Source organism: Rhipicephalus sanguineus, chromosome 10 (genome assembly GCF_013339695.2).
Source record: "Rhipicephalus sanguineus isolate Rsan-2018 chromosome 10, BIME_Rsan_1.4, whole genome shotgun sequence".
NCBI classification, from domain to species: Eukaryota; Metazoa; Arthropoda; class Arachnida; order Ixodida; family Ixodidae; genus Rhipicephalus; species Rhipicephalus sanguineus.
The window spans coordinates 110,316,860-110,332,635 of NC_051185.1; the positions used below are offsets into that span (position 1 = coordinate 110,316,860).

Below are 15,776 nucleotides of genomic sequence, written 5' to 3' on the forward strand. Positions count from 1 at the left end.
GGCGGCGCTGTCTCGTGGCCACTTTCTGACAGCACCCCAGCTAATCGCATTAAACAGAAAGAAGTGGCGTCAAGTTCAGATGACATTTCGTCTGCCAGATGTCACCAGAATAGCCATCTTCGCCGTCAACAGTGTTGACAAGTGGTGAAGGCAACATTCTGTAATTGGCAATCGCCAAATTTGAGACTTCTCAAATGATTTAAGCATCGACACTTTGCAAAGCAGTGATTCAGAAATGGACGTCGTCCCAAGCAGCAATGGGGAGGTGCATGAGGCACACTTGCGCCATGCTCTATATTGCATTAGATAATTTCAGTGTGTACGTCATTCCGGTATATGTAAAGGGATTTATGGAATGTCGGGTTACCATACTATGATATGGACAAGTTGCGACGCTTTGGACAACCACAACGATAGATACATCGTCTATGTTTTCGCCAAATGGCCATAATGAAAAAAGGTTCCAACAAGGCAACGCATTCGGAATTACGCTGCTGCCGCGAATGTACACCAGGAGAGAAGTAGAATACACTAGGTTTCTACAATAAAAATTCTGTGCTTGACAGGTCCTTCTATGTGCCGCCAGATGGCACCACCTATCCACCCTATCATGTCTACACCTACGATAATCTGGTATTACGCCAACACAAAGCAGTCTAGGGACGAACTAAAATTCTCTACTAATGCTATCTGCATGTTCCTTGTTAGCTATGATATTTGTCTATGCACTTTGATAGCTTGTGGTCATGTTAGCATGTACGGTATGTGTAACGAAACAACGCACTGTTTTTGCTTTTTCCGCGCTTCGAAGAACACGAGTGCGGCGCACAACGGTTCACCAACATGCTGAGTGACAAGCACATGACAAGCCATAAGAAGTGGCGCGACGAAGATCATGCATGAGGAGTGGGGACAGCCACTGGGAGTGAGAGTGCTTCCAGGCGTCAGCGCCACGATAAAAACACTCAGATCATCGACGTCATTGCTACTTATACATCGTCACTCAGGATGGTATGCGCCACACCAAACACGTCACAGTAATGTCAATGTCGCAGCGTGCTGAGCTTCCGTACACTGTTTGCCCTTAAAATAAAATAATTTCCAGGTGACAGACGCCATTCAAATTTGGCCAAGACCTATATGCATACCAAGAAGTCGAATGAAGGGCACATTATGATATTGAAATTTTATGTCAATGGCCCTTTAATATTTGCCTTTAGTATCCCTTTAAAGGGACCGACAAATGGCCAGAACAGGGGGTTAGATCCTGGCAGAAATGAAAAGACTGTGAAATATAGTGACAGGTTCCAGCATCCTTCTCGCGTTGTGAGTAAGATTTATATTTCTCAATCATACTTAAATGCAACAAAAACCGAGATGTCGCGCAGCCTAGCGGAAGAGCCTTGAAGCTGGATTATGAAGTCGGTCACTTTTCTGTTTGTAGTCTGATGCTGTCATGCACGCCATAATTGGTCCTCAAAGTTAGAGTATATATATTATTATCTATCCCCGCTCTGTATCCCTACTCTCTCTTATCTATCCCTACGAGGTAAAAGGAATTGCACGGTGAGAAGTGGCGCTGCCTTCACGGCCGCCAGTGGCCCATGTCGAGCCACTCTCGCGCTCACCGTTTGCAGCATGTGTTGTCAAGTGTGTACAAGACTTCATATTCGCTGCAGATAGAAAAATTCTGATTTAAAATGTTTCACGGTGTTTTCCATATGTTACCATTGTGTGACTAGACACTCTGACCAGTTAGCTTTTTGTTATGCTAAAGAAAACAGATGCCCTAAAAATTGGTTGTCAGTCCCTTTAAGAATATATCAGATTGAAACAATGAGCAACCGCTGTACAAAATTTTCACAAATTTTCACTGCACAAATTTTCTTTGTTGTCATTGGTGAAAGAGACCACTCGGTGCAATGTTCTCATGCAGCATTATTGGTTATAAAAATTAAATCTGGCTCGAGTGGCTGCACAGAAAGAAAAAGGAATGTCGAAATTATAGGAAGCAAAAAAAGTAGGTGCCATTCCATTCTGTGAAGGCGGTTACATAGCGTATTTGTGAAAAAGACACCACATGGTAACCATAATGCTTTTGATGTGCAGAAGGCGTTAAATTAAAAAAAAATAAAAAATTTAAAAAAAAGACATATTCACGGGGTGAATGATGATGAGTGGGGCGAAGCTCCGGAGGAAATTATCCGTAAAGCGTGAAAGTGCAGTCCGGACACCGTTACGAGATTGTTGGAGAACCATAATCTGTCGCACGCACTGCAACTGTGTCCGAATGAGGCCCGAACACAAGTACGCGTTGCAGCGCGTCAACGCGTGACTTTGTGACGCGGCGCCGCGCTCTCTCCCTATGGAGAGGGAGGGCGCGCTGCTTCGCGTAGCCGCGCGCCCTCTCTCCCCATATGGAGAGGGCCTGGCGCCGCGTCAAGTCACGCGTTGACGCGCTGCAACGCGTACGTGTGTTCGGGCCTTAAAGTCTCGCTTAAACCGCGCGTCGGCATACCTTCGGGCTGAGCTCGCCTGATGCGTTTTGCAGACACTTCACGAGCTCTCACAACATCGGGGTCTGCCTGCTGATACGCGCGTTTTCTCGCCGCTTCCCGATCCCTGACGTTTTGGAGATCCTCTTCGCGACGCCGCCGTGCCGCTTCAGCCTCCCGTTCTCGAACGGCTGGATCTTCGCGACGCCGCCGTGCCGCTTCGGCCTCTCGTTCTCGAACGGCTGGATCTTCGCGACGCCGCCGTGCCGCTTCGGCCTCTCGTTCTCGAACGGCTGGATCTTCGCGACGCCGCCGTGCCGCTTCGGCCTCTCGTTCTCGAACGGCTGGATCTTCGCGACGCCGCCGTGCCGATTCGGCCTCTCGTTCTAGCACTGCGGGGTTTTCCCGGCGTCGCCGAGCAGCCTGACGACACGCTTCGGCCTCTCGTTCTCGCACGGCCGGATTCTGTCTGCGAGCGCGCGCTGCCGCCGCCTTGCGCGCTCGCCGCTCCGCAGCCTTGTCTGCCTCCATCCGGCCACTCCGAGCGAGATAGAAAGCGCGCCAAAAGCGAACGCATGTCGCATGTCCAATGACATGCGCCATTTGCATTATACAAGCGCCATCAGTCATCTTTAAACAGCAACTCTAAGAAATACATGAAACGCCATCTAGTGAGCAATTCATCAAACTAGAGCTGGCTACATACATACTACTACAGAGGGTACGACCCACACCCTATCTTCGCCCCTAAAAATATCACAGCATATCCACGTGGTGAATGATGATGAGTGGGGCGAAGCTCCGGAGGATATCGCTAAACCGTAAATCTTCCGTGTAACGCTTTGTGACTAGATTGTTTGAGAACCACAATCTGTCGCACACACCACAACTATGGCCGAAATCCCGCTGGAAGCGCGCGTCGGCGCCTTCGGGCAGAGCCCGCCTGATGCGTTTTGCAGCCACTTCACGTGCTCGCACAGCCTCGGGCTCAGCCTGCCGGTACGCGCGCTTTCTCGCCGCTTCACGGTCCTTCACATTTTGAAGATGCGATTCGCGCCGCAGCCTTGCAGCTTTGGCCCCGCGGACTCGAACGGCGGGGTCTTCTCGCCGCAGCCGTGCAGCATGTCAAGCAGCTTCGGCCTCGCGGGCTCTCACCTCAGGATTATGTCTGCGAGCGCGCGCTGCCGCCGCCTTCCGTGCCCTCCGTTCCGCAGCCTTGTCTTTCATCCGGCGACTCCGAGCGAAAGAGAAAGCGCGCCAAGAGGGAGCCTCTTGGCGTAATTTTGGCGCGCTAACACGCGCCATCTAGGGATCATTCTTCATATTATGGGCGGATGGATAAGGCTGTACCCTTTAGAGCGGGGGCGGCTCACGCCACCTAGCCGTAATACAGTTAAATACTAGCACTATGTAGGTGAAGAAATTTTCACTCGCGCCTTGATTGTAGCCACCAATCAGATAACCTCCTCCTGGTTATTTCTACCCGCTTAAAGTCTATTTTACCTTCACTGTCCCTAAAAACAATTCTGCACCATTTTCTTGAACTGTAGGGTGAAGCCCTTTACAGACAAGTATCAAGTGTTCAGCCGTTTCCTCCTCCTCTCCGCACGTATTACATAGCGTGTCTATTCCTTCGTATTTGGCTCGGTACGTCTTGGTCCGCAATATACTCGCGTCCTGGCCTCAAACAGCAGAGAACTACCCCGAGAATTATCGTAGATCTTTTCCTTCGCAATTTCCTGCTTGAAAGTTCGGTAGGTCTCCAGTGCCGATTTCATACTCATCCCTATTTTCCACATGTCCCTCTCAGTTTCTTTCACCTTCTTCTTAACCGATAGTTCCCTTTATTTCAGTCTCCTGCCGTTTTCTAAGTATTTACTTGTCAATTTTCTGGTCCGCTTCCTCCATTTTGTATCGACATTCCTCATGTACAAGTAGCTGAAATCTTTCCTAGCCCAACGCTCCTCCCCCATTTCTCTCAATCGCTCCTCAAATTTTATCTTGCTGCTAGCCTCCCTGCCCTCAAATGATGTCCATCTCATGTCACCTTGTACACCCTGATTTGGTGTATTCTCGTGTGCTCCCAAAGCCAGCCTACCTATGCCACGTTGCTTAACTTCTAATCTTGCTTGAATCTCTGATCCCATACACAAGACCGCATTGCCGAACATCAGACCAGGAACCATGACCCCTTTCCAGATGCCTCTCACAACATCATACCTATTTTAATTCCACAGTGCCCCATTTTTCATTACAGCTGCATTCCTGTTACCTTTAGTCGACACGCACCTTTCGTGCTCCCTTAGATACTCAGCCCCGTTGCTTATCCATACGCCAAGATATTCGTATTTATCTACTATTTTTAGTGTGCCCTCCTGTATCCTATGCTCACTGCCTTGGTTATCATTAAAAATCATGACTGCCGATTTTTCCTTACTGCACTTCAAATTTAACCCATCTCACTCATTACCGCAGATGGCTATCAATCCCTGCAAATCCTCCTTATTGTCGGCCATTAATACTATATCATCTGCATACATCAATGCTGGTAATGACTGTTCAATGCGTTTTCCTTGCTTGACAAAAGAAAGGCTGAAGCCAAGTCCACTCCCTTCTAATATGGCTTCTAATCCTCTTAGGTACAGCATAAATAACAAGGGTGACAGGGGACACCCCTATCTAAGCCCTCGTATCTCTATAGGCTTGGATACCTGCTTTTCCCATTTTATAAATACCTTGTTACCATTATAAATATCCTTTAAGAGATTAGTTATTCCATCTTCCACATCTAGTGTGTCCAGTACTTCCCACAAGTCCTCTTGAATCACACTATCGTAGGCTCCCTTGACATCCAGAAATGCCAGCCACAGGGGTCTGTGTTCTTTTTCTGCAATTTCAATGCACTGCGTCAATGAGAACAGATTGTCCTCCAACCTCCTTTGTTTCCGGAACCCGTTTTGCAGTTCCTCCAGCACCCCCTCATCCTCTACCCATGCCTTCAGTCTTTCCTTTGTAATTTGCATATCACCAGCCTGTAAACCACTGATGTCATTGTTATAGGGCAGTAGTTGTTTATGTCTGCTTTGTCCCTCTTTCCTTTAAAGATCATGCTCGTCCTGCTTAGTTTCCACCCATCGGGGACTTCACCATCCATTATTGTTTTGCTCGCTGCCTCTCTTAATGTTTGCTTAGACTTTGGACCCAATTCCTTTATGAGCACAATTGGGGTGCCGTCAGGGCCTGTTGATGTGCTACTAGGAACTCTCTTCTCTGCCCTTTTCCACTCTCGTTTTCCAAGTGGAGCCACTGCGCTACTTGCTCTATCCTTGTCTGTTAGGGTGCATGTGGCGCTTCCTTGTTTTTTAAAATTTTTCTGTCATCATTGTTCTTATGTATTCTATTGCCTCATCCCCTTCTAACCTGACATCTTGAGCTGTAGTTATAAACCTCTGCTCTAGGCTTGTCTTGTTACTTAGGGAGTTGAGATGGTACCAGAACTTTACAGCTGCCTTTCTATCCTTCTTGTTTACTTCTGCCAGCCACAAGGCCCCCTTTCTTCTAATGTTTTCATTGATAAGATGGGATGCTTCCCTTCTACAGCTTAAGAAGTTATCCCATCTTCTTTCGACATCATCTTCCGGTTCACCCCTCTGCTTAGCGTATCTGTGTTCCTTGGAGGCTTCCTGACGTTTTACTATGGCCCTCTTTAACTTCCTCGTCCCACCAGCTTTTGCGTTTGTGTCTTTTTCCCGGTCGACTTGGCTCGTACTTTAGCAAGCGAGCCATACAGCGCTATTTCTTAGGTTTAGTCATCAACTATACTAAAACTAGCACCATCTAGCGATATTATATGGAATTACATATATATATATATATATATATATATATATATATATATATATATATATATATATATATATATGGTGCGAGCGCCACCAATGCCATCTAGTGAGCACTTCACGAACTAGAGGTGTCTACTACAACAAACGGAGGATAGACAGACCCACGACATAAGGAGCTTCGCCCCTAAAATGGCCGATCTTATACCAAGTGCTAACTTGATATAGCGCCCACGAACTTATTTAGAGTGTCATTGACGGAATCATCCGCTACACACACACACACACACACACTGACAAAACCTACACAGCATTGTCCTCAGCTCTTTTTGCTTCGTCTCCCGGCGTTTGCGTCTCCTGGCTGCGTTTTCCGCTTCACGCTGCGAAGCATCCGCTCGCGCCATTCGTTTTCGCTGCGCGTCTCGCTCACGGGCTCCCGGCATTCTCTTGTGTGTTGCTCTCGCTAATAGCTTGCGTAGAGCATCTCGTTCACGGACCTCGGGTCTTGTGCGGTACCGACGGCTACACTCCCGCCTCTGCTCTCGTCGCCGTTCTTCGTAAGTGAGCTGCTCCTCCGGCGTTCTCTCAATGCGCGGTCGACCCATAATTGCCAGCGTGTTTGTCACACACAACTCTCGACTGCGCCAACGCTGCAGCGCCTTGCCGCCGGGACTCGATCTGACTCGGTTTGCGAAACGCTTTACGAAACGCATACCGACGGCCATTACATAAAAAGAGCCAGGGGTTCCACTCTAATGCATCATAATACACCACTCCTACGGCGCTTTTTGTAGGCGGACGGACGCCGCAATATCAAGGAGGTGTGCATCCGCCGTGGAGGAACTTTGCCAGCCATTCCACTCTGCGAAGCTGGTTGACAGGCGAAGCTGTATGAAGTCACTGTCGCCGCGAGTGAGTCAACCGTCTAATGCATCCTTCCTCCGTGGTATACGAAGGGAAGGCGAGGCGACACTAGCCTTTCCGACAAGGCCGACAAGGCCACGCTGGTCCAGTTGAGTTTCGGAAGATGCGCCGGCACTGTCGCGGTCAATCTGCACGCCCGCTCCGCACGGTTTTTCTGTGTTCCGTTTTTGGGCCGGGCGGCCACAACTTCTCAGCATCGCGCGAAACATCCTTGAAACATCTGCGAAAGGAGCGTTTCTCGGTCATCGATTCGCTGACAAAAGGCGGTGGAGGTATGCAGAGCTGAGGTAATCGGCAGGCGCATATGTTTTGACGCCATTTTGATTAGTACTGGCACGGGTGGCACCATTTTGTGTAGGTGTTCTGTGACGGCAGCTCCACTGAGCTCCACCGCAGACCGCAGGCCTGCACAAAGTGAAACGAATGGGTCCACTCGTTCCTGGCCTCATCAGCGCGTGCGATCGCCGACGTTAATAAACGGAGTGTGCTCTTTTTGATTTTGAGACGACGTCGTCTTATCTCGTATGCTCATCTAGGGTGGCTATAAAGCTCATCGTACACACACACACACAATAACCGACGATCAGCTGTTTAGGCGTTTTGATTTTGCGATAAATTGAGGCAAACAAATTGAGATAGACATGTATCCTCACTGTTTGCGAGCCTTGTTTTGCGTTTGGCTTCGGCCTCAGCAGTGCGAACAGTAGGGTCCTCTCGGCGGCGGCGATGAGCGTCTGCTTCGGCGGCTCGAACGCCAGGGTCTTCTCGGCGGCGACGACGAGTTTCTGCTTCAGCGCTGCGCACTTCTGGGTCCTCTCGGCGGCGGCGATGAGCTTGAGCTTCGGCGGCGCGCACTCCGGGGTCTTCTCGGCGACGGCGCCTAGCTTCTGCTTCGGCGGCGCGCACCTCTGGATTCTGGCGTCGGCGGCGTTGAGCCTCTGCTCGGGCAGCTCGTTTAGCAGCAGCGGCAGACGACGCACTTGCACCAGTTGCGGCGCTCATTGTTCAGAAAGAACTGGCTGAGACCATTTTGTATATATAAGGCACACGATTTACATTAAGAAGAGAACGCCGTGAGTAACGTGACTGGCGCGGACAATTTCGTGCAGCCCATTTCGTCCAGCCCAATTTCGTGCAGCGCGTGGGCGCGTTCCACAACAGCCGCCGCAGACAGGCGTCTGTCGACGATGACGATGACCTCTACTGCCTCTACCTGGTGGATGCTAAACGAAGCTGGAAACTCAGATTAAAAAGAAACCATCGAAATGCTTAACGAGCAAGTGGTCAGACTACTACCTTGGCTTTCTAACAGAAATATTGACAGCTTTCAAACCAAGAATATGAACAGAGAAAAGACTAACACGGTAATCTGTGTGTTCCGCGGCGGCGCGCACTACTGTGGCGGCGCCGCGGAAGCTATCGTTCCTTCCTCCTTCGCTCTGCCGGTTACGACGACGCCGACGCCGCTCAACGCAGGAACAGGTGCGTAAGAGCCGCGCTCTAAAATAGAAGGTGTTCGATCGCCTCATCCTGCAGCGTACGCGATTTGTATGTGCTCTGTGTTTGGGGTTCATCGCAGTGAAATGCTTACTTTTATGTGGGTGCTTTCTGTGAACAGCCAGTCCTATGCAAGTTTTGGAGTAATGATACACTCAATAGCGATAAGTTTTTCTGCCTTGCAGTCATTAGACAGGTGCTACAGTGTGTGAGCTGTCTTGCTACTTGCGATACACCGTGGTGACTGCGTCGTGTCCGAAGGGCGTCCCTTGATGAAGTTTGTTCGTGACATACAAGTAGTGATGTGAGCCTGCGATGGGCTGCAGTGGCACTAGACACAAAAGTTTGGTGTGTGTGTGCTGTGCATGTATGCTACCAGTGGAGTTTTCTTGTGTATCAACCATCTCCATAGAGAAGCTGTATCAAACTGGAATTTCCTGCTTCTCTCGCATCTTGCTTGTTTCAAATTCTTCTGTACCCGTTAAAAATTCTGCCGTGATACAGTGCTGTTCTCGATATGCCCGAGAATGCTGGGGTCATGATAACTTGAAATTACACAAGTCATGATGCGAGCGACTTGCATGAACAAGAAAACCACAGGGACTGCTTATGCAGAGTCACATAAATGTATGCTTTATTTCAATTCTCTGCAGATTTACATTTTCTGTTAGACAGCTGTCTGCATAGCAGAAAGGCAGGGTGTTACCCAAACAAAAGAGGTATGTTCAATATAAAATCTGCTGACAACTAGCAGAATTACTTGCAAGACAATTCGCTAAAAGTTCGCCCCCGGTGGCTAGTTTGCCGTGTTCATGTTACAAGAACGGGCAGAGTCACGTACCCAAATCAAAGCTTATCGAAAGATGGCTCACAGATTGAAACGTGACAATTTAGGATTAAGTACTGCATGTACCATACATAACTTGCACGCACGTCACTTTCGGCAGCTTCCGGTGCGACGTCCGCTATTGCCAGGTAATATCGAATCTGGTTGCCATGCGTACAGCTCTTTATGCGTCTTTCCCTGTTCTTTGTTTCGTTGACAACAATCCCCATTCCTTGTTTCGTTCGCAACAATTTCTATGTGCACAATATTTGGTTGCAGAACAAGAAGCGGGATTGCAATGAAGTGGACGCAGGCTTGCGTAGCATGCTTAAAATAGAAACTCGGCAGTGTGAACAAACGAGGTCTTTGAAAAACGTAGGAGCCTCCGGCTTGCTCGCATTACTCGAAAAAAACTTTAAAGAATCTGGCAAATGTTCGTGTCTGCAGTTGCCACGTACGTCAATAGAGGTAAAGGAAAGGCCGACCAGCATGCATCTACAAACGGATATCGCCACGCCGTGCCTTTGATTTCAATGCATGCACTCAGTAGATCTCGGCTGCTGTTTGAGTATGCGGCTCACACTTCTGTTGATGTATGCTACATGCGCACCTGGAGTTTTCGAACGCTGTTTATGTTCACTTCTCACTCCTCCTGTGCCATCTCATCATGTACCTTGTGAAAACGAGGGTGCGCAGCTCGTAGTCTCACAACGTACATATGACCACTCCTTATATCTCCTAATTTACAGGCAGACTTTCAAAGTTTCTATGGACGATGTAAACCTTAATGGCACCAATACAGCATCCGAGTCACGGAAGTGACAGACCTTTGAACAAGAGGTGCCATTGCTTGAAGCGTACTCCCCAACCCCCCCAAAACAAAAAAAGAAAGAGAGGGCCACAGCAAGCGTAACAGCGCAACAGTCCTGCAGCTGTCCCCGCCAGAAGATGGTGCTTGCTCTAAAAGTGAGGCAGCGTGTAGAATGGGGCTTCCAGGATCAGCAGCAGAAACACTGAACAGCTAGATTTGCTTGCGCACGAAATTGGCTGCACCTGAATGGGACCATGCAATGAAACGATATCTTTCTGTTGTTTTCACATCTCGGCATGCAAGGATGCATTTTCATTCACCGTTGTCTCACCTCACAGAGTACGAGAACGCACTTCAACTGGAGCCACATTGCTGCGATGTTCTGCACCCAGCTGCTGATGAAATAGTTATGTGCATCAAGCAATTTATACGCTTTCTTTTGCCTTCATCCCCTATACTTTCCTTGGCTTTATTGTCTGTTAGTTCTCATTAATGTTGCATCTGCTGCAAGGGGACTTAGTTGGTTGACAAAACCATTAAATTGATTACATCCATCTGCATAGCTCCTCTTCTGCAGTTGCATCTGCGCCGATTTGCAGAATCTATGGGTCAACGCCATTGCAGGTCTTCATACAATACCGTGTTCCAGTAGCGCTGACAAGACCATTGTAATACACAGGAAAAAATTCAGAGCACTTACCTTTCTGCATCACCAAGCTTAAACCATCGTACACGCCAGTCACAAACGTTTATGCTTCACAGATGAGCAAGCAACCCTAACATGATATTAAAGGGGTGGTGCCATCGAATTTCGAGGCTATAACAAGCCTGTTGTGGGTTTCCTCTGTATACAAGGACATTCCACACGAAGGGTCGGACACAGCAAACGTTTAGAATATATTTTAATTCACTTCCAAAGTGTACCTAAATGCCCATTCTCCCGATCGAAACCCATCGCTAGCGCGCCAACACTGACGTAGATCTGTAGGGTGGGCAACGAAAGTTGTAGTGACGTCACACCAAATCTGCTGTAGTAACGCGAGTGACCTCCGGACCTCCGCCACTTCCGCAACATACGTACCGGCTGTAGTGAACTAGAATATATTCTAGTTCACTATGGTACCGGCAAAGCATCGGTTGCTACATCACTCACCGAGTTTCGATCGCTTCCTGGCTAAAGTGCGTCACAGAATTGTGTGGTCACGTGACCACGCCTCCTACACTTCTACGTCACTGCCCAACCTCGGCGCCCAGAAACCGAAACCGAAAGTTGTCCACATCAAAAGGCCATACTAAATTATTTAGCGAGAATAAATGAATCTTGGTGCATGCATCATGCTTCCTGGAGCTATAGGAAACGCTCACAGCAAAGAACGCGCAAGCCACAAATTTGGTGGCACCACCCCTTTAAGTAATGGCGGACGGTCGGTGCAGACTACAGATGCGACATTGCGTGCAAGTTATGTATTGTTTCCATTGCCTTCAGTTTGTGTCATATCGGCGTAATTTTGACTCGAACACTTACATCAGAAACTTCGATCAGAACACTTACATTACCTTCAGTGGCCAGAATCGTAACATGGCATGGTTATCTTGAGCTATTGCGCATAATGGTCCCAAAACTAAACGTTTTGATGACGCATTTCAATCCATGAGCACTGTACCTTGTTAAACTGCCTTAGTTCATTCCGTTGTTTGTGGCATTCCCTTCTGCACAAAACATCATACGTAAGGAATAAGTGGTCCACTTGTGCATTTCATATAGACTTGCCATTTTTCCTGACCAGAATCTGCTGCAATGCACATTTTTTCTAAGTTGGTCACGCGACGTTCCGGTCTGACGTAACACGGCTGCCGCACTTCTTGTGTGCCCAGCATCCTCAGTTTTGATATTATCTGGATCAGGGCCTTCAATTTCGATAATTAATACGTTAAATTACATGTGTTTCTGGGGATTTGTTTAAAATGGGTTGGCCATAAATTGTCATGTCCTAGAACTTTTCCATATAAATTGTCCTCAAGTTAATGATCAAATAGTTAGTTAACTAGTTTTTGTTAATTACCCATTTGAGTGTACAAATGCTGTTTTTCCTTGCGACGCAATGCTTTGAAATGCTGTGTTAGCCTTTTGTGACATGGCATCCTTGTTTGTAGATGCAACATTTGCCACTTGTGTGCACTGTTGGCAAGGAAGAGACCACAAACACTGAGCTAATGGTAATTTGAGCATTCTTGTTGCCTAAAGTTTCTTTGTATCACTTCTGAAGTATTTTGCTATACATGGGGTGTTTCAGCAGGAATTTCAAGACTGTGACTTTCATGCGGCCAGTTTCCTCGCCGACTTCAAGTCGCCAAAGTTATTACCATTGATAAAGGCGGTGATACATCCAACTCCCGATATTTTCCAAAGTTGTCAAAAAACTAATACGCGTGCGAATGACCTCATTCCTAAACAAACACCACATCATGACATCCTATCAATTTGGGTTAAAAAAAAAAACGTTCGATAGAGAGCGCCTTACTAATGCAAAAAGAAATAATCCTTGATGCCTTTGAACACAAACTGTATGCACTTGGAATTTTCATCAACTATTCAAAGGCATTCAATAGAATAAATCACGTCATGCTTTTAAAGAAACTAGAATGTTACGGTTTCAGGGGTTGTTTCCTCTCTGTCATCAAGCCGTACCTACAGTACCGCCAGCAAAGCGTGCACATTAATAACTCTCATTCATGCTTCAAACCATTACTACATGGCGTACCTCAGGGAAGCATTCTCGGCCCATTGCTTTTCAATTTATATACAAATGACCTTGTTAACATAGACATAAATTCATCGTTTGTAATTTATGCAGACGACACAAGTTCATTTTTGACACATCACAGTCTGCCTCTGCTTGCAAAAAAAAGCGAATGGGGTGCTTCCAATACTTGGGGTCAAATTAATTTCCTAACTATAAATGTTTCAAAGACAAAAGCAGTTCTTTTTCGCCCTAGAAATAAGCCCATCAATTCAAATATTATCCTGCACCTTGGTCTTTCAGTAATAGAACTGGTACCAATAATAAAAACCTTGGGTGTTCTTTTTGAAAAGAATCTGCAATGGAACACACATATTAATCTCTATTGCAAACTTTCGCGAACAGTGGGTACACGCCTCCGTTACTTTCTACCAAAGCACAACAAATTGCTTTTATACAGTTCCCTTTTCTCATCTACATTAACATATGGCTATCTGGTATGGGGCACAATGACTGACACAAACTTGGCCAAAATCCATCGCCTGCAGAAAAAAAGCCGTAAGAATCGTCTCCAATGAACCATATGATGCCCATACAAAGCCCACATTCAAAGATCTTGGAATAACATCATTGCTGAACCTGTTCAACACACTTCTATTGAAACGGTATCATGGAATCCGCAAAAATAACGACTCTTTTCTAGAAAAACTTGCCACCCTTACTCCACTTGCAAAAACATATGCTACACGAAGCAGTCACACGTAGAACGTTCCCTACACTCGTACAAACTATGGCCACCAAATGCTGATGTACTTGCTGCCACAGGCTCTTAACTCCTCCGCTAATACGATAAACTAAGCAATTAAGTAGCCTACCACAATTAATGAAGTTATATAAGTGCAATTTCTGCCCCTAGCATTTTTAGTCCTGTCACCTAAATGTAAACTGATAAATGTACCTATAAGCCGTCGCTATGTTTATAGGCTTTTCCTTATTTGCACTTATTGGTTGTCCACTGCTGGTTTGCTTTGTAAATGGGGCGCTGGCCTTTGTCAAGCCGTTAGAGGCTTTTTGCTAGCACCCTGTAGCCTCACGAGTTGTATTCTTCCCTGTTGATGCTGAAATAAGGTTATATTACTATTATTATTATTATTATTGTTGTTGTTTTGGCGAGACTCAAACCCTTGCTCACACACCCAACGTGCATGAGTGCAAGATGGTGCTTTGAAAGACTACATCGGGACAACAGAAGGTGCATACATGTTTTATCCTCTCTGGCTAGTGGCAGACTTTAGTTACCTTGGCTTGCTGGAGCACCTTGTGATCTTGACACCATATGTTTCCCCAGGCTCAACTTTCCTCAATTTCTTCTGCTCTGGGGTGCATGATTGTGGTAGCACTGACTAAAGGGTAGGTTGTCCCTACAAATATGGTCCCCTTTATAAACAATGGTGCGCCATTTGTATTCACTGACAAACATTAGAACTGTAATTAAGATAACGTTTGGCTCTAGCCTAACAATTGTTGTCTTTCATTTCTTGCACAAAATGATTGACTGATGAGTGTCGCCTCAAGTCTCGCTCTCAGCGTGCACACACTCTCTTTCCCTTAGCAATGAATGGCTGAGCTCTCACGTGCAGCTATGTGATCGCTACACGGCCCGAGACGAGTGTGGGCGCGGCACCGTGTGGAGCCGGGAGTGCTCGGACTTGTGGCAGTGTATGGCATGCACAGCTGTGCGTGCCCACCACTGTCAAACACCACAACTGCGAAAAGAAAACGTGGCTTTTATTTCGAAGTTCCATTCATCCAGATTTGACTGTACTGGAAGACTAAATTATCGACACATCAAATTTTGCGCAGTCTCTTAGTATTTGGGTGCAAAATAAGCATGATTCTACCATATAGTCAAGAAACTCTTTCAGTGTGGGAGGTTCAACCAACTGGAAATGCATCACTGAATGCAAGGATCACCATGTACAGCAATAGGCGTCAACAATGCCTATGTAATGCCCATGTCAATAAACAAGCTTGAGTACCTCCCATGTGCATTCACTCATTTTTCGAGGTGCTTTATGGTGGATGCTGCTTTAATGAAAGCCCATAATCTTCAGCACAGCTGTGACTCCAAATGTTCCTGCATGTGGATTTTTAGATACTAGAGCTCTTGCTGTAAACATAAGAGCAGACTTAGCACTTGAAAGGCTTATTGTATGTGTGTTTCTACTTATGCGTATGGAGTTTTCAATTGCTTTAATGCTCTATGCACACACGGTCCAGCCGTAAATCATGGCATTCGAGTGAGATTTTCTGTGCCCCTACAGGTGTGTTGTAAGAAGCCGTATATGGGTCAAGGTCACACTGGTACAGGCTTTCTCACATGTTTGCAGATGTGGGCTTTGTAGGTAAGCACTTAAAAGCTGCCAGGCAGAGCTCACTCTTGAAAGGTTTCTCTGTGGTGAGGTGCTATCTTAACTTGGAAGGGCTCGTTGCTCATTAGCATAGTTGGGATTGAAACAGCTGTTTGTTCTTAGACGCCTTGCCCGCACTGTGGCCTGTTCCTTCTTCAGCATTGCCACCACTTGTCACTGATGGAACTGCAATGTGTAAAAGAAACGATGGCACACATTCGATTAGGTATAA

General features: G+C 46.9%; 2 protein-coding genes and 1 pseudogene across 7 annotated transcripts in view; all 3 read right to left on the reverse strand.

The window, feature by feature from the left end:
- The window catches only part of LOC119372247 (zinc finger protein 37), a 69,006-nt gene extending 60,480 nt beyond the window's left edge, over positions 1 to 8,526 (reverse strand). For 2 of the 6 annotated variants that reach the window (XR_007417743.1, XM_037642721.2), the window contains exon 1: positions 2,519 to 3,229. Coding sequence is in view for 5 of the 6 variants with exons in the window: in XM_037642721.2 (XP_037498649.2) it covers positions 2,519 to 3,125 (607 nt within the window). In the remaining variant the exon portion in view is untranslated. Of the gene's footprint in view, positions 1 to 2,518; positions 3,230 to 6,641; positions 7,655 to 7,911 lie in introns of those variants that run through there. The other 4 variants (XM_049419744.1, XM_049419743.1, XM_049419742.1 and 1 more) reach the window with 3 other exon arrangements.
- LOC125760085 (uncharacterized) lies at positions 3,658 to 6,381 on the reverse strand (annotated as a pseudogene).
- Positions 8,527 to 14,823: 6,297 nt separating the features above from the next.
- LOC119372249 (zinc finger and SCAN domain-containing protein 5B) overlaps positions 14,824 to 15,776 on the reverse strand; it is a 41,834-nt gene continuing 40,881 nt past the window's right edge. The window contains exon 7 of the mRNA XM_037642727.2: positions 14,824 to 15,730. The gene's annotated coding sequence lies outside the window, so the exon portion shown is untranslated. The remainder of the gene's footprint in view (positions 15,731 to 15,776) is intronic.